At 40.5% G+C, this 20,468-nt stretch overlaps 2 protein-coding genes across 5 annotated transcripts; one reads left to right on the plus strand and one right to left on the minus strand.

Moving 5' to 3' along the window:
• Nucleotides 1-6,374: 6,374 nt before the first annotated feature.
• Nucleotides 6,375-12,348, minus strand: LIG4 (DNA ligase 4). The gene is made up of 2 exons (XM_075424572.1): nucleotides 12,198-12,348; nucleotides 6,375-11,813 (listed from the first exon to the last, which is right to left on the minus strand). Exon 2 carries the CDS (start codon nucleotides 11,795-11,797, stop codon nucleotides 9,059-9,061), a length of 2,739 nt encoding a protein of 912 aa, XP_075280687.1. The 5' UTR covers nucleotides 11,798-11,813; nucleotides 12,198-12,348; the 3' UTR covers nucleotides 6,375-9,058.
• On the plus strand, nucleotides 12,252-20,144 carry ABHD13 (abhydrolase domain containing 13). Of its 4 annotated transcripts, none has more exons than XM_075424585.1 (3): nucleotides 12,253-12,522; nucleotides 14,197-14,232; nucleotides 18,806-20,144. In XM_075424585.1, exon 3 carries the CDS (start codon nucleotides 18,841-18,843, stop codon nucleotides 19,852-19,854), a length of 1,014 nt encoding a protein of 337 aa, XP_075280700.1. In that variant the 5' UTR covers nucleotides 12,253-12,522; nucleotides 14,197-14,232; nucleotides 18,806-18,840; the 3' UTR covers nucleotides 19,855-20,144. The 4 variants fall into 4 exon arrangements, with proteins under 4 accessions (XP_075280726.1, XP_075280700.1, XP_075280719.1 ...); XM_075424604.1 differs by having other exon boundaries at nucleotides 14,201-14,232; XM_075424595.1 differs by lacking the exon at nucleotides 12,253-12,522 and adding an exon at nucleotides 12,639-13,011.
• Nucleotides 20,145-20,468: the final 324 nt, after the last annotated feature.

The raw sequence follows: 20,468 nt of genomic DNA on the forward strand, positions 1-20,468 counted from the left end.
TCTTCCTTCGATCCCCACTTGCCCGCAGAGACACAAGCTGTGGTTTGGAGTAGTGTTTATTTTAGTAAAGACTACTGTCACAAGAAAGAAGCTGTTACTTAAGCAGCCCTGGATCAAGGCTGGGCAATCAGACACAAGCGATTAAGTTACTGGGACATGTTTTCACTTTCCAAACTGATACGGCTATATGTCACCTCAAATTGAAAGCAAGCTCTTCTGCTCTTTCAGCTATGGCTGTTATTTAAACATTTGTACACATTGCTTAGAGAGTTCTTTCCACTGATCGTGAGATGTTGAACAACCTTGGTGGTCATGTTCAGTATAACTCAATTTGTTTTATGCTTTAGCTTTTTTGGTTTTGTTTGGGGGTTTACGTTTGTTTTTGGTTTTGGTTTTGTTTTTTTGCTATGGATTCATTACTTTATTATCAATTATATGGTACAGGATTGCACAAGGTTTTCCTTCAGCTTAATGTGTAGCTGTCAAAATCACACTGATAAGAGTGCTAGCTATACTGATACCTGTTGTACTGCAAATGATAAAAAAATATCCATTTAATTTTCAACGTATAATATGCCACTACTTGACAGGTTGCCCATTCACAAGACACCAGAAATTAGACTGGGAACTTCCGTTCAGACCTGACTCACAGAATCACAGAACAATCGAGGCTGGATGGCACCTCTGGAGATCATCTAGTCCAACTCCTCTGCTCTTCGAGGGTCAGATAGAGCAGGCTGCCTAGGACTGTATCTGGTTGAGTTTTGAATGTTGCCAAGGATGGCGACTCCACAGCCTCTCTGGGCAACCTGTTTGACCACCCTCACAGTAAGGAAGTGTTTTCCTAGTTTTAAACAAGTGCTTCTGTCAGAAAAAGCCTTCTACCTGACTCTATCTCAAAAGGCTAATTTGAACTTTAGAAGAAGTCATAGTAATATCATACTTAAACCTTTTCTAATTGACTGTTGAACTGGACTATGTAGATTTGTTCTATTCTGGGAAAGATTCAGCATGAGGGTGTGGAATACACAACCCCTCACACCATACATGCTCATTTTGTGTGTAACAACCCTTATTTTTGTTTCCTTGGCATCTTACTTCTGGTAACTCCAGTCCTGAAAACTGTACTTACTTTGTGTATGATACATGACACAGGAGAAAACTGAACTCTGCTTTCATAGTTTTACATAGTTCCTCTACCTGCAACATTAACAGAAGAATGAATTGAAACATATTTTGTCACTAACATTGTGACAAATATATGTGTTGAAACATTCTTGTTATGTCAGTTTTCAAATACAATCGCATGCTTAGGCATTCTGCATCTCTCTGCATTCTTTGTGAGAAAAAATGAAGAACATTAATGCTTGTAGTTTGAATTTGACATTATCCCTTCCACGTTGTTTCAAAATCATCTTCCCCAAAATTACAAACAAAGGAAAAGCTACATCTGCCAAAAATATCTCTATAAAATACTAAAAATATTTTACCTAAATAATTTCAAGATGGATGCCTTTTCCTTACTTCTAGAACATAACTTGGAGAAACATTTTAACCATACCTATTAGCTCCACCTTCACTGTCAGGTTTGTATAATCATTCAAACTTATAGACTGTTTTCTCATTCCTATCCCTTCATAGCAAAAAGTAGTACAGTAAAATTTTATAGGCCCATTTACTGTTTTGTGGTACAACAGCTGTTACCAGCTGGAGATGTTTTATGCTCACTTGAACTGACTATGTCAAAAGACATTTCCCTAGTCACCTTCAAATGAACATTTTTTCCTCCTTTTCAATAAATCTTATAACTTACAACTTCAAGTCCTTCTTTGGAAATAATTCAAACTGAAACTACATATGGATTGGAAATATTAAATGACTAGGTGTGTTTCAACCTCACTAGCAAACTAAAGAGTTTTTTAAAATCTCTCACCAGATCATTAAATTGAGGTGCCATAAACAGAATAATGCACCTTCTCTGTCATTTACCATAGCTGACAGAGATTTTGACTGATTTCTTTTCACCTGAATAAATGGACCTTCTGCTTTTCACAGGTATTCATGTCAACCCTTTCAAAACAGACAGATGTACTATTTCAGGGAAGAGTAACTACAAATTGAGCAACAGGACCACAGAGTTTTTAAGTGTTTCACCAAACAGATGTACTATGATAAAAATGTATAAGTTTTCCCAATTTTTTATTTCAGTCCTGGAAGGAAGTTCACATCCAAACCAAATATCAGATGAATATCAGGGGGACAAGGAAAGGGAGGTCTGTGAGGAGTGAGGATTTCCATAAAGAAGAGAGCCAAGGAAGCCAGGTTTCCTTCATTCAAATCCCTGTGGCCTCAAGAGATGCAAGCGGGCTGCTCCGTGAGGGGAAGCATGCTGGGAGCTGAGGGGACAGCATGGCAGGCACGAGGCAGTGTCCTCACCAACAAACGGCACAGTCCCACCATACAAGTCAAGATGAGCAAAGCATGCCTAGTGAGGGTAAACTTGTGTCCTGGTTTTGGCTGGGATAGAGTTAATTTTCTTCCTAGTAGCTGGTATAGTGCTGTGTTTTGGATTTAGCACAAGAAGAATGTTGATAATACACTGATGTTTTAGCTTTTGCTAGGCACTCAAGCACTTTTCAGCTTCTCATATGCACAGGAAGCTGGGAGGGGACACAGCCAGGACAGCTGACCCAAACTGGCCAAAGGGATATTCCATACCATATGTCATCATGCTCAACATATAAAGCTGGGGGAAGAAGGAAGGGGGAGGGACATTTGGAGTTAGGGCATTTGTCTTCTCAAGTAACCATTATGCATGATGGAGCCCTGCTCTTCTGGAGATGGCTGAGTATTTTCTTGCTAACAAGAAGTAGTGAGTGAATTCCTTATCTTGCTTTGCTTGCACACACAGCTTTTCCTTTCCCTATTGGACCGTCTTTATCTCAACCCACACATTTTCTCACTTTTACCCTTCTGATTCTCTCCCCCATCCCACCAGGGGGAAGTGAGAGAGCAGTTGTATGGGGCTGAGCTGCCGACTGGGCTTAAACCACGACAACTTGGTCAGCTACTGAAGGCTACGTAAGCCCACAGTGATGAAGCAGGTCCAGCATTAAGCCAGGAAGCCAAGTCAGTGGGTTAGAATTAGGATCAGCTACATACATGGTCAAGCACCGCTGCAAGATAGCTATGGTGAGGACTAAAACCAGGGGCCTGAACTTAAACACAGCTTCCAAACTGATTGAAGAAGGTCCCTAGCAAGGCTTGTCGCAACTCTTTTTGCATACAGCAATTTTCACAGCCTTCTGAGCAAGATAACACAGCTACACCACCAAAGAGCTGGCCTTGAGCACAGGCAGTCATATCACTGGAGGAGGCAGGTGCACAGAAGGCTCTGAGAGCTCCTTCCCATCTGTGAAGTTCTGGTACACTAGAAATCCTACTCACATGTGTGGTTAAAATAGTTTCTCTTGGAAGTTATCATTGTTGGTGTATGCCAAATATCAAAATTAATTGTGGATATAATTTAGCTAGACAAGTTAAATATGTGAATCAACCTTGTCCTTCAAAAACAAAGAAAATATGAACAAACTAAGACGGGATGCTTTCCAATAACTGTTTAAATAATAATTTTTCATCATGTTTTACGAAAAACACTATTTATAGCCTCTTGACTAATTATTCATTTAACTAGTTAGTGATCATTCATGCAGTATGTGTCAAGACCAGTGTGTATGAAAACAGATAGTGTCTCATGCTGACTCACTGCAGCTTCCTGACTTTTCTTTCTCCAGCAATTTATCTTCCCAAAAGCAGGAGGGAAATGGAGGAATTTGGTTCTGATATTCACTACACTTACAATAAAGTAGAGTCACATAAAGAGACCCAAAGCTGCCATAATACTACAGCTAAGTTGCAGCAAAAGGAGAGAGAAGCTTTTTTTCTTCCATGCTATTGAGCTTCCCCCATGTTACTACTTAGGAAATTTTAAATATGAAATTGCTAGGATGATACATCTTCAACACACAGTCAGCAGGTTGCAATCTATTGTATATCCACCATTACCTTCAGTGTTATTAGCTTTCAGGTCTTCAAAGGATAATTAAACAGTTAATAGTATGATATTATGCAAGACTGTATTTTAAATCCTATCTGCAGAAGCAAGGATAAGATCTTTTTAAACCCCTTAAAACAGTATGAATGTCAGTTAGTTACTTTCAGTGTACAAGCACAAGCAGAGGAGATGTGAAATAAAGCACGAGGGCTGATTCAAGTTGTGCTGATTTAGAAACACCTAACAAGTAGTCAAGGCTTTCTTGCTCTGCCACTGGTGCACAAACTACTCACTTTCCAGAAAGCAACCCTACCCCTCCCCACCTCAGTGAATAATTTTTCTTCACATAGAGTCATAGAATCATTAAGGTTGGAAAAGACCTCTAAGATCAAGTCCAACCATCAACTCAACACCACCATGCCTGCTAAACCACGTCCTGAAGTGCCATATGTTTAGGTTGCATCATGCTCCTACGCTATTGGTTTGCTTACCAAGACAGGCGCGTTCCAAGTGGAATTAGAAGACTTCAGTAAGTTATGGTAGGAATAAACAGCCCTTGCCTATACCTTATTCCAATGTCTTCTGAACGTCAGCTACGTACGATGTTGGCTTCTTAGATTCTCATATAACACGTGTGAGGTGGGAGCCATCCTCTATTGCCTCGCAACAGCCGTATTTTCATCCATCTGCATATGGATAGGGTATATGTCATGTTAAAGGGGGGGGTAAGGGGAGTCTGATATTCAACTAGTCTGCCAGAGCCCTTCCAAGGACTTTCACTGAAACAGTTTCGCAAAGTTGAAACAATAGGTAATTTATTCAAGCGACAGTTATCACAGATTCGGAATTGCTGTTGATAAATTCACTGTCTACAAAAGTTGAGCTCAAAGTAATGGTTTAGCGCTTTAGTTAACAATGTGTTCCCGGGGATACGTCTGACAAAGTCAGAGGCGTGACTCTTACCAAAAAGGCGTCCCTTCTTGGGGGGGGAAGAAAGGTTCAGGCCCGTCGACCCGTCCGTCAGGTGAAGTTCTCGCTTGGCTCCTCCTCCCAAAGAGAGTTTTCAAGTGCCAATTTTTATATGTTTGGAAATCTTTTTGCGAGGTGGGACTAAGTCACTTATTGTGTATCAATTGGCTCTTGGCATGGAATGTCGTGTCGTCAGAAGCGGGACCCAGCATTGTGACACGCCTTCGGAGCAGGCATCTTGGTATGTGTATTCGGGGGCCATCTGTGCTTTGTCCAAAGCAATCTCTGAAGCAATCTCTGGCTGCGCAGCCTCCACGGCGCCCCACAGATCACTGAGTTTACAGTGATTGGCTATCCCCCCTTACTTTTGTCTGATAAGATAAGCACCAGTTATTTACTTCCTTTGTTAGCTCTTGGGCTCTTGACATCTCAGTCCGTTTGTCTTTTGTCTTGCATTCGACAAGTCCAGCAAGGCCATCGATTACAGTATAAAAGAGCAATAACATGCCTTGGCACTTGCTTTATACCTTGCATAAATATCTACAATATTAGCAAGCCATGGGGTTTCATTTTACATCATTAGATGTGAAACTGAGGTATAATTTCTAATGCATGAGCACATCTGAGACTTCACCAGTTCTGTGTGGTCAATATACACTGTGTTTCCACTCACAAGTCAGGGCAATCATATCAAGAAATAAAAAAATATTGCTCCCTGGCAAGATTTGTGATACTGTGTGTGAGCTGCCCAGAGGCTTTTAATCCCAAAATTGCACTACACAAGCTTGAGTATATGCCTTTCAGAGTAGAAAAGTTAGATGTGAGCCTATTTTATTAAATTGTTTAATAAACAAAGCAAATAGTGGAACCTTCTCCCAGGGATTGTGGTTTATTGCCCGTGCGGAACTGCCTCTGTCACTAGCCAAGAAATCAGACCATCATCCACCAGAACACAGCTGCAGATGGAATGAGTACCTACCAGAGGTTCTGTTACAACACGTCCTGGAAGTTGCTCTCTTCTTTCTCCATCACTGGCACCATTTCTTAAAAGTGCCAGTTATAAGCCAGTGAATAGCAACAAGACCAAATTTCTCTCTATTTCCCCCAAACTACATCACCTACAGTCCCTTTCTCTCTTCTTTCTTTCTCCACTTCTTCAGGAACATCATCTTAAAATAAAATTAAAATTTTGTATTACAATGCAAATTACAATGCAAATTGAAAGGCTTGCTCTCAAGCGAAGGGTCTATTTAAAAAAAAAAAAAGTCAATTGAAAATAATGAGCTTTACACAAAATGTAAATAAGCTTAGAAATCATCACCTACAAAGACGCTATTTTCAAACATCTAAATGTAATTAAGAAAATGGGAGTTTTTATTGCAGTAAAAAATACAATAGACTGATGTTTTGTAATCAGAGGACATCCTCTGGGAATTCAAACATCAGGACAATGTTTCAGCATTTTAACTCCAGGTTTTCCTCTTTCTTGAACACTGGTTTTAATGGATGATGATTACCTAATAATAAGGCTAGTTTTATATGTCAAAACAGGTTTTTTTATTAGACAAAATAGATAAAAGACATTTGTCTGGTACACAAACACCCTATTGATCCACACCAGCTCTTACTTCCACCTACAAATCTCGTGTTATATTCATCCTTAGGCATCACGTATGAAGTTCTCTGCATACCACCTTAATTAATTTGACTTTTTAAGAAAAACATTTTTGTCTGGACAACATGTTCCTAGTTTTTCAATCACTTCCAGCGTTTGTTTGTTCCTTCAGTAGAAATCAGGATTTCCTTAAAACTGAGCAGATTAACAAACTTCTTCCCTACTCCTCCCATTTTCCTGTCACTACTGTTCTTCTACGAGAATGCCTTTGCGTAGAGGATCCATGGATTCTCCTGTCCCCTGGCTTACAATCTAGATACGTATTTCAGTAACAGCTGGGTCCAGTTTCATCCACAGATCCGTGCACTCCATCCACCTAAGTCACCATGTAAAAGAAGCCTCTCAAAAGAAAACCGGACCTGCAATGCCTGTATTTTTACAGTGTAGCAGCAAGATTCCCTTTTGACACTGACATATGAAGTACAGAATTTCTTATTCAACATTTTAAAGTAAATGTAAATTTGTGAAACATTAATCAAAAGAAGAAATACAAGCCATCTAAATGCTTGACATTATCCAGTATGCTAATTATCATGACACATACAAATATGTATGGTTAACAATTAATTTCTAGTTCTAACTAGAACTGAGGCAAAATACAAAATGAAACAAACTAAAACACCATACTACATCTGCGAGGTTGGGATTTTTTTGTGAAAAAGTAAACCTTCAGGCTAAATAAATATAAAAGTAAACCTTCAGTACATTGTATACTGAGGAGTCAGGAAAAATAATAACGATTTTGCTGCTAAGTTACTAATTCTAGATTCCCCAGCCTTGCATGGCTTTGAGAGCACAAAAAGACAACACAGAATTGAAACTTTTTAAACACTCCTCTGTAAATAATATTTAGATGTCAAAGTGAGATATCTGAAAATCTCTCAAGAGTCAGCTGTAATTCATATTTGCATTTTTTCCCCCTCTTAAGTTTGCTCTCCACGATCACGTAAAATACATAGACATTACACAGAAGCAACACAAGGAGTTAAAACTGCTGTACTGTATTTCACCTATACCAATTTTCTACTTGAATTATTAAAGGAAAATAATGCACTGTCTTTTTAGCATATACTATTTTATGCATATGAAAAATATTTTGTTATTTAACAACTTATATGGTGGCTTAAGAAAAGTGGTTATTACATTTTACCTACTTAGTATATGTCAAATAATAAGGGAGCTCCTAATGCTTACACTAAGAGATAAGAATAAACTTCCTCCCAATTAGCCTTTCATGTAACATTTCCCAATTCTTTCTAATGTAATTTTTTATACGAACATGACCACAAAAAGCACTGAAGAATAGGTCAGCTAAAAACCGGTCCTGTGTGATCACCCAATAGCAGGTCTGTCTGACATCAGTATTGATGTAACAAGAACTGAGGCCGGAACCTTCCTCCCCTCAAAGTTCACAAGTAGATTACCTAACAGAGTAAAATCAGAAACTAAGTTTCGTGTTTTTCAAGAGTTCTCTCTCACTAAAAAAAACATACTGGGCAGAATTTAAAAAAATATTTTATTTAGTAATTGAATAAAATATACACTGAACTGGATATTTGGAAACTAATCTTACATTACTGAAATAGCTCATGAAACATCTTTTGAAAGATAATACTGGTAAGTGTAAAAGCCTAGCTGTCACACTTCACAGTTTACCTGTAATGAGCACAGGAGGTCATTACAGTTTTAAAGTAATTGATTTGTATTTCACAAATATGTAGGTCATTATTAATTCAATAGCACCTCAATCAGAAGTTTAGGTTCTATTTTACAATGATTATTTATACAAATAAACATGGGATCAATGCAATATGCTAAAACTAAAGAGCTACTGAGGCTGTGTGGGACTCTGCTAAAACTAATGTAATAAATTAAAATAGTACAGACAAGTTTTATAAATTACTGAGCTCTATAGCATATGGAACATATACAAAACAATTACACAAAGACATGACTGTGATTGCAAATTAATAAATAAACAATATGTTAAATAGTAGAATCTCCATAAAATAGTAAATTACTGTCTCCACTTTGAACAACGGAGGCAAGCACTATTAATAGAATATTTTACATAAGAGAATTCCTAGCTATCTCTCTTGAGACCTGTTGGTGAAGTAAAAGGCTTACATTATTTATCTGGTGGTGTTTTTTTTTAATCCTCCGAAGTCGCTTAGGACCCTCTTGCTTCCGCAACAGTATAATTAAAAGCCTTCCTCTAACTTCAACAATACAGTGTTACTCTTTAGCCAGAGCCAGCTTTAAACAGACATGAAAACGCACAAAAAATTCAAGGCAACCTCATAATATCCAAGTCCAATCATGCCAACAAGAATGCTTTTGCTCCAAGCTTAAAAACTACCTTAAATTAAGTACTGATTTTCATTCTTTGGGACTCCTTCCTCCACTGACTCTGTTACCCACAGCTCAGATACGATTTTAAATTTTTTCCCAAATGTTCTCCTGAGCCCTTTCATCTCTTTTACCCGGGAATGGTCTTCTCCTACAACAACATGGGATACGCCCTCCTCCAGGTGAGAGACTACTTTTGCACCATAAAAACGGAGCTCCAAAGCTCTAACTGACAGTGTCGTTCCACGGATTTTAGTTCTGGACTCATTAACAACAGCGTAACAGTCCACATAAATAGCATTTCCTCTGAATATACTGAGCTGACAACTGTTCCATGAATAACGTTCTTCCAACTCTGCAATCATATCCAAAGGCATCCCCCTATTGTCCTTCATTCTTGAGAACACTTCCTTGAGCTGTGCAACATCTGTGTCTGCTGCGTAGCTGTCTCCATAACAATCATACTCACGAGCAAAATGTTCTTTTGTGTCAGGAGACATGTGAATCATTATGGCCGGCTGCCAAGGCACCAGCGCTTTGGTTTCAAAACACTGAAGGAGCCACTCCGCCCTCACCACATCGTATTTGTTGGAAGCAATGATGTTTTTCACTCTGACATTCTCGGCTCCTACAATGACACAGTAAGTCTCTGGCCCGGGGTTCTGTACCACGCTGCCACCACATTCAGCTATTCTGCTTTCCAGTTCAGACTTCGAGCACTTTCCCGTTCCCGTCATAACACAAAACTCAACATCTTCAAATACGTTTGAAACCTTGCTTACATTAGAAAGATCAGGAGCTTTAAATTGCTCAGCTATTCCAATCATCCTCTTCACCTTTGATACAGTTTTCCTTTTTTTCTCTTGTGGCTCTTCATACTCATCTATATGCAGGTGCTTAGATGCCAGCTTCCCTTCCGCTTTGCTTCTGAGATCCTCTAACATGTCTGAAGTCATGCACTCGTACCACTCCTTGTCCTCCCTTATCTTCTCAATTCGGGGGAATCTCAAAGTACAGTCAGTTTTGTACATGTCGCTGTTAACAATCTCGGCTGCCTTGATCTGGACTATGACAGAGTTGCAAGGTTCAATGTACATTTCAGGTTTTTCAGTTCCGCACAAAATGTTACGGGGAGGGTCCTTCCTGTGGTAGGGCTTCCAGTATTTAGCCAGTTTCAAACCCAGGTCATACAATTCCTTCATAGTGTAGCCAGAGCCAACGCGACAAATGGAGTGGAAAACAGCAGGTTTTTCATTTGGAGGGGGCGTCTCTGCAACAGCGCACAGAAAATGAGACATCATTCCACCACGCGAGCCCTTCCCCCAGTAACCACCAACAATTAAAAGGTCCAGTTCATCCATCAGCCCATTGACGTATTCCGGCTTGATTTTCAACCAGCCTTCCCCACGTTTGTCAGGCTTGTAGGTGGACGCGGGATCTTTCACCATAATCCCTTCCTCTCTGTTATCTATGGCTTCATTTAAAGCATCAATTACCTCTTTTCTCGTCCTGGCACTTCTTTTATGCACAACATGTATCCTGCCCATTACCGGGGTAAACACGCTACTTAAGATTTCGTATCTTCTGCTTAACACTTCGTGACCCAACTTCTGGTCGTTAACCATCAATACATCAAACACGCAGAAGCATGTCTGCAGGTCAGAGTCCTCCACCATCCTTTTTATGTCAAACCTGTTTCCTTTTTGCATAAAGGTTTGCGTCTCAGGATTGTAAGCCATCATTTCACCATCAAGAATGCAATTCTGTATATTGCTCTTAAACACGTTATGAATAAATGGTGTTAACGAACCATCAAGGGGGGAAGCGCCGAACTGCTGGGTATAGTCAAACCCATTGCGGGAAAAATATTTATATACATCTCCATCTTTGTGCATCTGCATGCGTTCACCATCCAGCTTAGTTTCTATGTAAAATGTCTGGTTATTCATTTGTTTCTCAATTTGCTGGACATCGGCAATAGCAGCAAGCATTGGTTTAAAGGCAGAAAACAACATGATAGAAACATCACTAAGCGAGACGGAGGGATCGTGCAGCTGCCTGCAGACTTTTTCCAAATCAGTTGTGACGTTGTGCAACTCGGCAGCATCAGGATGAAAAATGGAAAATATAGTTTGTTGACTAACGCCAAGCTTCAGATCCTTTATAATCATCCGGATGAGCCATTTTTGTTCCAGTGCTGTGCTCTGGGTAATTAACTGAAGAAGACTTTTCTTTAACAGGCCCTTGTTTTTAGCAGCATTATTATTAGCTATCGCGTCTAAGTGTTCATTGACTTGCTCTATCGTCAGCCGTCCTTGCTTCGGGCTCCGAGGTTTCAACACGAAGTACGCGATCATTGCAAAATCCCCAGCGTCTCCACGTGAGCCGGCAGGCGTTCTGTAATTTAAAAGCTTGGCAGCATCTTTTCCATCTTTCGGTAAATTAAGCAGTTCAATATACAGCTTGGCAAGCATAGTTTCCTTAATCCCGTACGCCATCCTTTCTCTTTCCAGCTGTGGAAGAATAAGCCGCATGGCTGGATAAAAAGAATCTGCAACATCTTTCTCCTTTTGATGAAGAGCGTCATGGAATTTCCTCCAGGAATCCAGGAAATCCTTGAAATACTTGGTTTTCTCTGGACGAGACTTGCACGTCTGTATTCGCTCCAGGGTGGAGCACAGGTCTGCAAAAGGCACGTGGGAGGCCACTGTTTTTTTAAGAGCAGGCTGCGAAGTGGGTGTGGAAGCCATCAGAGTCCTTTTTGCACTAAGAACGAAAAAAAAGCAAGCACTTGTAAAGAAAAGGGCAGCATGTCATCCCATCTCGGAAAAGGATATCTCTAACGAGGATTTACTGATTGTCTCACTTTTCTAGCTAAGATTTAACTGCTGTCTTCAGGGGCAGGCCGCCAGCTGGCAGCACGGCCCTCAGCACAAGGGCCACCCCGACGAGAGGGCCACCAGCCTGGGGCAGGCCGGGGCGTTTCCCGCCTCCCCCCGCCCGCAGCTCTCGCCGCTCGGGGACGGCTCCCCTCCGCAGTTCCCGCCCCGCCCCATGGCGTTGCCATGGAAACAGGCACCAGCCGCTGCCCCGGGCGGGCAGGCGGGGCCGGAGGAGACGGGAGGGCGCAGGAACGCCGCGGAGACTTACGCGGAGCCGGGGGTACCCGCGGGGCCGGTGCGGGGCCGGTGCCAGACCGGCCGCCGACCCGGAAGGGGAGGAGCGCCCCGCTGACGCGGCGGCTCGCGCTCCTCGCCCGGCGGCGCGGGGAGTCCCCGGCTACCGCGGCGGCGGCACCTGCGCAGTCACCGCCGCGGCGGGGAGGTAAAGGAGAGCGGACGGACCCTGCCTCGGAAGCGGAAGCTGCGGCGGGCGTGACTTCCCGTGTCGGAAGGAGCGGTGGTTGGAGCTGCGCGTCGGGGTCTGCGCTGGCCTGAGGCACCGCCGGCGGCGGCGGCGCGGGACGATGCGGCCGGTGGGTCCGGGCCCGCCCCGCCCTGCCCTGCCCCGCGGGGGGAGCCGGGGTGGGGGTCGGTGCCGGGCCCGTCCTCGCCAGGCCAGGCCGGGCCGGGCCGCGCCTGCGGGGGCGAAAGCGGCGTGTGGGAGCCGGTGGGGGCCGGCCGGCGGGCCGGGATTTGGCGCGGTGCGTGGGGCGTCGGCCTGACGGGACGTGGCTGGAGGGCGAGCGCCGTGCCGACCTGCCGGAAGGCCCCTGCCGAGGGTCCGCGGCCGTGGCAGCGCCGTCAGAAGTTCCCTCAGGCGCCTTCGTGCGGGGCGCCGGTAGAGTGTTTGCCCCTTCGCCGCTGGCTCTTTCTCTGGGCTCCCGTTTTGTCCCCGCTGCCGTATGGAGCAGTTCCTGCCGGCGGGGACGCTTGTGGAGCGCGGGGCAGGCGGTGATACCTTCAGCGTTGCTTCGCCTGCCGAGTGCGTGTGTTCAAAAGGCTGAGCAGCGCGTTTCCTTCAGGTAAAGATGGAAGTAATTTCGCACGCTTGGGAAGTCGTGTGTTTTAGGAGCCTGTGCTCGCTAGAGAGCTGAGGCTCTGATCTGATAACCGTCCTTGGTTTGCTGTTGGTTTAGGTTTTTTTACACAGGACTGTTGTAATTCAGGGTATGCTTGCAAGATTCATTGAGACTTGTCAGCTGGGCGGGGAAGTGTAGTAAGAGTTAAGGAGAAAACACTTTAAATTGTGAATATGGACCACTTGATGCAGAGCTGTGGAAGTTTGCTGTCTGAAAAAAAGTAGGAGAAGTGGCTCGCTGATTTTAAAAGCTAGAGCTCTTAGATCTCTGACACTTAGTTGTTCTTAGTGTGCTTTTTCCTTACTTAAGAGTAGCTACTTTGATATTTAAATTTTCTTTTTTTAATTTAGATTCCGTAATATTTTAGTACAAAGACAGTGTGTTTTTCCTGTCCTTACTCAACTTTTAGTTTTTCTTCCAGATTGGTTCCCCCTCTGAAACTAATTTTTTGCAGTTGAGGACTTAATATTTCTACTTACAGAAGTCCTCAGAACAGATAAGACTAAATATAAAGCTTGTATAAATCTTGTCTGTGTCTGGAGAAGGTGGCCGGTAGGGGAAGGAAATGTAGTAGAAAGAAACAGATATTTTCAGATATTTTTCTGTGTTCTTAAGAAATGCCTCATTTTGCTTGTGTGTTTTGAAACTGTGTGAAATCCGAAGGATTACAGTGAGTGTTAAAAACAACTTTTTTATTTTAAAGTTCTTTAATAAGAAAGCAGCCGTTAAACACCTGAATGCTCTTCTTAGCGATAACTTTAAGGCTGTTAATACACTAAAAAGTTAGCTTGGAGGAGGCAGTGTAAGTCTATCTTAACTTTGTTGTTATAAACTATATGTATCTTTTATACTGTGTGTTATATGTATAGTCCAGGACATCACAATGTGATTCTTAAACTTCATTGTAAGATGTTGTTTTGAAGTTTATCAGATGTTTCAAGCAAGAGCTGAGCTTAATAGGAGGAACACAAACATGATACGCATGGTTTCATCAGTAAAGCAGATACAACATCTAGGGGTACTGGCTGTTAGGACTTCTTAATTTTCTTTCAAGTAACTGAAACAGTAATTATATGTGTAATTCAAAAGCAATTCTGCTCAAAGTTCATAAATGGAATTGTTTTTCAGGCAGAGATGAAGCCTGGGAAATCATCACATCCAAAGGTAAATGTTTTATAATGTGATTAGTGTATGAATATAGCACTTTTTAATATTACAAATGTAGACAAAGACAAAAAATACAACAGAATTTGTGGCGAATACAAGAGTAGTCTCAATTGCCATTCAAAATGAATGAAAAATAGTTGCCCAGTACATTAAGTATGCACTTAAGTTTTTAGGATCTTCAGTTGATAATGACATTAACTATTTACAAATAGCATTAGGGCACAGCAGAATATTATTAAAGTGTCTTGATCATAAAGACTGTATTGTTTTCCTCAGAATTTTTAATGTTATCTGTGATTTGTAGTTAGTGAGGTACGGGATTTGTAGCTCACCTGACAGAACACAGAGGTCTGCAATAATTCCTGGACTGTGGATTCAGCAGTGGAAATGTATAGATACAGAAGTGTGTGTGCGTATCTACATACGTGTTTATCCCTGTGGCATAAAATTGAAACTCATCACTTCTAAATTTGATTTGTTTTGAGAGGTAATATGGTTCTGTGGCTGTGTAAACTGAACTGGTCTTTAATGGCCTTTAAGACAGAGGCACAGCAGCAGTCTGGCTAACTCGTTCTTTCGTTAGGGCTTAGCGTTGATTTGGGCTGCATTGCTGCTGTTCTGTGTTGATGGTTTCCGTGACAGAACTTTGTATTTCAGTATTGTCTGCTACTTGTCTCTTAAGTTTATAAGCATCATCAAAAAGCACTTTTAGGAACCACCAGCATTCACAAAGGCTAGCCTTTCTAATGCAACATTATCAGAGGGACAGGAGGAAACATAAAGCAGATAGATGCTGGAGGAAAGACCTCTGATCATATTTGCAACTAAGAAAACATCATCTGTGAGGAGAATGCAGAGGAACTGAGTTCATATAGTCTGGAGAAATTGAAGGTAGGTTACGTATTTGGAGGTTAAGAAACATTGAACTAGAAGTAAAGAATTTAAGTTTCTTAGTCTCCCTTCCTGTTAAGTATTAGGAAATATTTTCTAGTAGTAAGAGTAGCTAAGAACAGTTTATGTAGGAATTTCCATTAATATGAGTTACCTAGGAAAACATCTATCAGATAAAACTGTATGGGTCTGCCCCTGATGACTGTGTACTTGTCACAGCCATTAACTTTCATGACAAGTTTAAAGAACAAAAAATCTCCCTTATGCTTGTTTTCATAGCTTCCAGCTTAGTTTAAATAATCAATGGTTATAAAATACTGTGTCTGCTGTAAAATGGGATATGACTTCTTGTTATAAGAAAGCCTTGTTGTTGGCGAAATTATGACAATTACCTGAAATAAAGCGCTGCAATGTAATGTTCCTACAAAAAAAAAGTTGGTTTTTTTTAGTGAAGTAAGAGTGATTTCCAAGGAGTTAATGTTTTATCTAGGAGATTTTAAAAGGAAATCTGTAGAGAAGTCTTGTTTCTCTGACTGAAATAGAACTTCCACTAGCCTGCCACTGGCTAACTTGCTGACTTCCCTTGATTCCAGTGTCTTGATCTGTGATAAATGATGTTTCATGCCAGCTCTCTGTAGAGCTGTGATAATTCTAATAGTAGAAGGCAATATATCTGAGATAATCCTGTTAAACAGTCAGCAATTTAAAAAAAAACAAACATGATGACAGAAATTATTTAAAGGTTCCCTTTTAGAAGGTATAAAGGGGTACGTGCTTCTTGCCTTAACTGGGACATCAGGCAGTTATGGAGTGAGTCGCTAAGTGGTTCTTGTAGTCTAGGAACAGAAGTAGTCTTATCTAGAAAGAAACAGCCTTGTCCAGATGGTGGGTCCACTCTGTTTCTGAGCTTGACCAGCTCAGACATCAAAGTCTAAATATATTCTTCTCCCTTTGCTTCCCTATTCTCCCCCCTACCCGCTTCCCTGAATATTCTGGCATCCTCTTAGTCACAAAAATTAGAGATACAGGAGAATCACAACACATGCTTTTCATAATTCAACACAGAGTTTTTGTGTCATAGAGGTTACATTGTAAACTGTTGAAAAAATGTATCGCTTCCCATCCAGCACAACAGTAATGGGAAATGAAGAACAAGAGATTTTTTTTTTTTTTTTTTTTGTATTTAGTCTTGCAGTATGCTGAGCACTTCAAAAATGTTGAGGGACACCTTATCACTCACTGAAAATTAGCAGATTCGCTTACCCTTTTTTGTTAATGTCCTTTAAGTGGAAATTTGGTTCTGCTTGTATCATCTTCTACTGTTTAGGTCAAACAAGATAATGTTTGGGAGGCGTGCTAGTTTGGGCTCCACAGAAGGCATGGCTTGTAGCTTTATTGAGAATGAGCTTGTATTGACTTGGTTTAGAGTCTCTTCTAGACCTGTGTGCTTGTTTGAGAAACCAGCATTTTCCTTTCCATGATCTTTCAATTGGTATTGGAAGGAGGCAGGGAAGAACATAGGCAAAACTTATATCTTAGTTCTCTAGCTGGCATATCTTGCAGTAAGATGTGGAGTAAGAGACATGGTCTGATTCAAGATTGGAAATGGACACAACTAGTGAAGTTTCATGTAGCTGGGAAGACAACTAATAGTCGTGTAGTTGTTCGTTAGTGCAGAGTGGTCAGCTTTACTTAAGTATGTGAGTATGAAACATTTGTGGCTGTGTAGTTTACTCTTCCTGCTAACTACCATAGGTTGAGTTCTGGTTGTATGATGCATTGGTTTTGCAACTCCAGTAGCAAAGTTTTTATATATACCTATATATATATATATATATATATATATATATATATATATGTGTCAGAGGTAATCACACAGCAGCAATATCTCAGTAGTGTAGTATTTTGATAATATGCTACTGAAAGGAAAACAGAAGCAGTGCACAAATGGAACTAATATCGCTTAGGAAATCAGCTGTGAGTATCAGTCTTCAAGTAGCAATCCTTAGGGTATATGGGATAGCCATCTGCAAAACTTAATCACTGTAAGTAAGATTTTTATGGCTTCTTTGGGTTTTAGTAGTTGTTTTTAATGATAGGTCTCTTACTCTTTTGTGAATGTTTTGTTGAAAAAGCATTTTTGGAGTCGTCTTCTTTTTATAAGAAAGTCAGCAAAATTTTGAACAGCAGCAGTAAGGGCAATGTTTTTAATTTGTCATTATCAGTGTACTTAGTCTTGTAATGCAACGCAGGAAAAGTTTGTCAACTTCATTAGTAAGTTCTCTTACACAAAGTAGGTACTTTAATTTGTGTCTCCTAATTACTGTGACTTCTTTACTAGTGAAATGGATCACAAGAGTTAAATTTTCATATAGATAATATCTGCAACTTGTATGTGGATATGGAACATGAGCTCATAAATAATACAAGAGAACAAAGTTGGGGTAGCTGTTGTCTAGACTGCTTTTTTTCACTAGTTCTACAAATTTGGAGTAGATACATCTTGAGATTCACATATTAACCAAAGGCAACATGAAATTAAGCTTTTCTATAGTGTAACAGATTTATTTTTATTTCTAATTAATATATAATTGTCTGCATAAAATAGAGAAGGCAGTTTTTCCTGGTCGTATTGCGTGCTTGTCATATTTGTGGAGTGCAAAGACTATGACTGTAGAGGTCACCTTTTATCACTCGATCCAACCAAGATGCCTGGTGCATGTCTGACTCCTTTGGAGTTAATTAAACTCTTTACTGCACTACATCATTTTAGGAGGTTATAACTCTGAGCGTGTCTAAATTGTCATTAAAATATGTGCTATATAACTTAGAGTATTCTTAAACAAGTGAGCATGTATTGGCACTTCCAGGCGGTATAAATGTATTTTTCAGCAGTTGTGCTTTTCATCAATCAGAGAATAATGTAATTAGCTGACTGCTTTCAGTGTTCTTGTATGATGATACAGTCTTTCATTCAGCTAAAGATTTAATATGGATCACTGATCTGATAGTGGAAAACTATCGTTGTAAATCAGAAACAATCGAAATATAGCAAAACAGCTGTCATAAATGTAACTACAGTGTAGAGGGGTTTCTCTCTTGCAACCAGTTTACGTGTTGTTCTGTAATCACAGTTGATCAAGATTCTGAACCGCAGCTGCTAAACGGTAGCAGACCCTGTGTGCATTGTGAGCCTCCACTGGTTGCAGAGGGGAGTGCATAGGCTTACTGAATGCTCCTCTTGGCCTTTATTAGTAGCGGTTTAGAAAGAAGGGCTTTTGTGTTCTCTGGATTCTAGAGTTCCTTGCATGAGAAGCTTTGACAAACTGGTGATACAGTCTGTATGGTTGTCCTGTTGGTCAGTAGGGATGACTGAGTGAAAGTGCAAGTTATCATGGTCCCAGTCAACCATTTTTCTAGTGTTATTGACACACCGTGTCTGCTGAAATAATGTAAATGGTATTTTGAAGAGTTCCGAAGCCTTTTCCTTACGATTGCTTTTCTGCTTGTTTTACAGAATTGAATGGTTTCCAAAAATTCAAAGGGAGTTTGCCACCGTTTGTTGCTTATGCTTTAACGTATTGACTTGCCATTAATCTGCTGCAAGTATGAATGCTTAAATCACTTCCTTTTTCTTTCTCCTGTATTTATACATACATGTTTGGGTTGTTTTTTGCAGGATTTACTTGGAGTAAAAGATCACTGACTTCTACAATGGAAAAGTCATGGATGCTTTGGACCTTTGTTAAAAGATGGCTACTAGCTTTGGCTTCCTGGTCTTGGAGTCTCTGCCGCATTTGTCTTTTACCCTTGATAGTAACTTTTCACTTGTACGGAGGCATTATACTACTTATATTAATACTTGTATCAATAGCAGGTATATTATATAAATTCCAGGATGTGCTGCTTTACTTTCCTGAACAGCCCTCTTCATCACGCCTTTATGTTCCTATGCCTACTGGTATACCACACGAAAATATCTTCATCAAAACCAAAGATGGAGTTCTTCTCAATCTTATTCTGCTGAGATACACAGGGGACAATGCAGCATATTCTCCAACCATCATTTACTTTCATGGGAACGCAGGCAATATTGGCCACAGGTTGCCAAATGCTTTGCTAATGCTGGTAAACCTGAAAGTAAACTTAATTCTTGTCGATTATAGAGGGTATGGAAAAAGTGAAGGAGAAGCAAGTGAAGAAGGTTTGTACTTGGATTCTGAGGCTGTGTTAGACTATGTGATGACTCGGTCTGATCTTGATAAAACAAAAATTTTTCTTTTTGGCCGTTCCTTGGGGGGAGCAGTAGCTATTCACTTAGCTTCTGAAAATTCTCACAGAATTTCTGCCATCGTGGTGGAGAACACCTTTCTTAGCATCCCGTACATGGCCAGCACTTTGTTTTCTTTCTTTCCAATGAGATATCTTCCTTTATGGTGCTACAAAAATAAATTTCTGTCCTACAGAAAAATCTCTCAGTGCAGAATGCCTTCTCTCTTCATCTCTGGGTTGTCTGACCAGTTAATTCCACCAGTTATGATGAAGCAACTTTATGAATTATCCCCAGCTCGGACTAAGAGATTGGCAATATTTCCTGATGGAACTCATAATGACACTTGGCAGTGCCAGGGTTATTTCACTGCACTTGAACAGTTCATCAAAGAAGTAATAAAGAGTCACTCCCCTGAAGAAATGGCGAAAACATCATCTAACGTAACAATAATATAATTGATATTCTTCTTTGGGGTGGGGGGAATACCTGCACTGTACCTTGATTTGTGAAAAGTGGTAAAAGAATGTCCATTTTTAAATGTATGTCATGTCTGTACTTGCCTAAAGAGTGAAATTAAACTTGGAAAGGTCCAATGCTTTATTAAGATGTTCCAGATAACTTTTACACTTGCAGCACTGTAAATGAACCATTTTATGTCTTTCTCATACTTTTTTGGTATCTCTGTCCATATATTCCATTTGTTTGATATGTACAACGGATGCTATTAAAGGAACTTGCTACAAAAGTAGTACAGAATGTGTTAGTTAAGAACAACGGGAGGCTCTTCAGTATTCATTGCTGTATGTGTGAGCTTTTTGGACAGTCATGGTTAGCACAAGGATTTCTTGTTTCTCTTTAAAGTGTGCCATGCATGAGGTTAGTGTTTTATTCCTTGAAATTTTATATTATGCAAAGTGGGAAGTCTTTGATGTGCTAAATAATACAAAATAACATTAATGATAGAGTATACTTGCAGGTATACTGTCCTGGGTTATTACTGGTTTTTATGGTTATGCATACATATATGTTTCAAACTGTAACGCAAGAAGAAAAGACACTTTCCCGGTTT

This window comes from Opisthocomus hoazin, chromosome 1 (genome assembly GCF_030867145.1).
Source record: "Opisthocomus hoazin isolate bOpiHoa1 chromosome 1, bOpiHoa1.hap1, whole genome shotgun sequence".
NCBI classification, from domain to species: domain Eukaryota; kingdom Metazoa; phylum Chordata; class Aves; order Opisthocomiformes; family Opisthocomidae; genus Opisthocomus; species Opisthocomus hoazin.

Bases quoted from the DNA above. Each gene is read 5' to 3' on its own strand.
- LIG4 (XM_075424572.1), bottom strand. From the start codon at position 11,797: ATGGCTTCCACACCCACTTCGCAGCCTGCTCTTAAAAAAACAGTGGCC.
- ABHD13 (XM_075424611.1), top strand. From the start codon at position 18,841: ATGGAAAAGTCATGGATGCTTTGGACCTTTGTTAAAAGATGGCTACTA.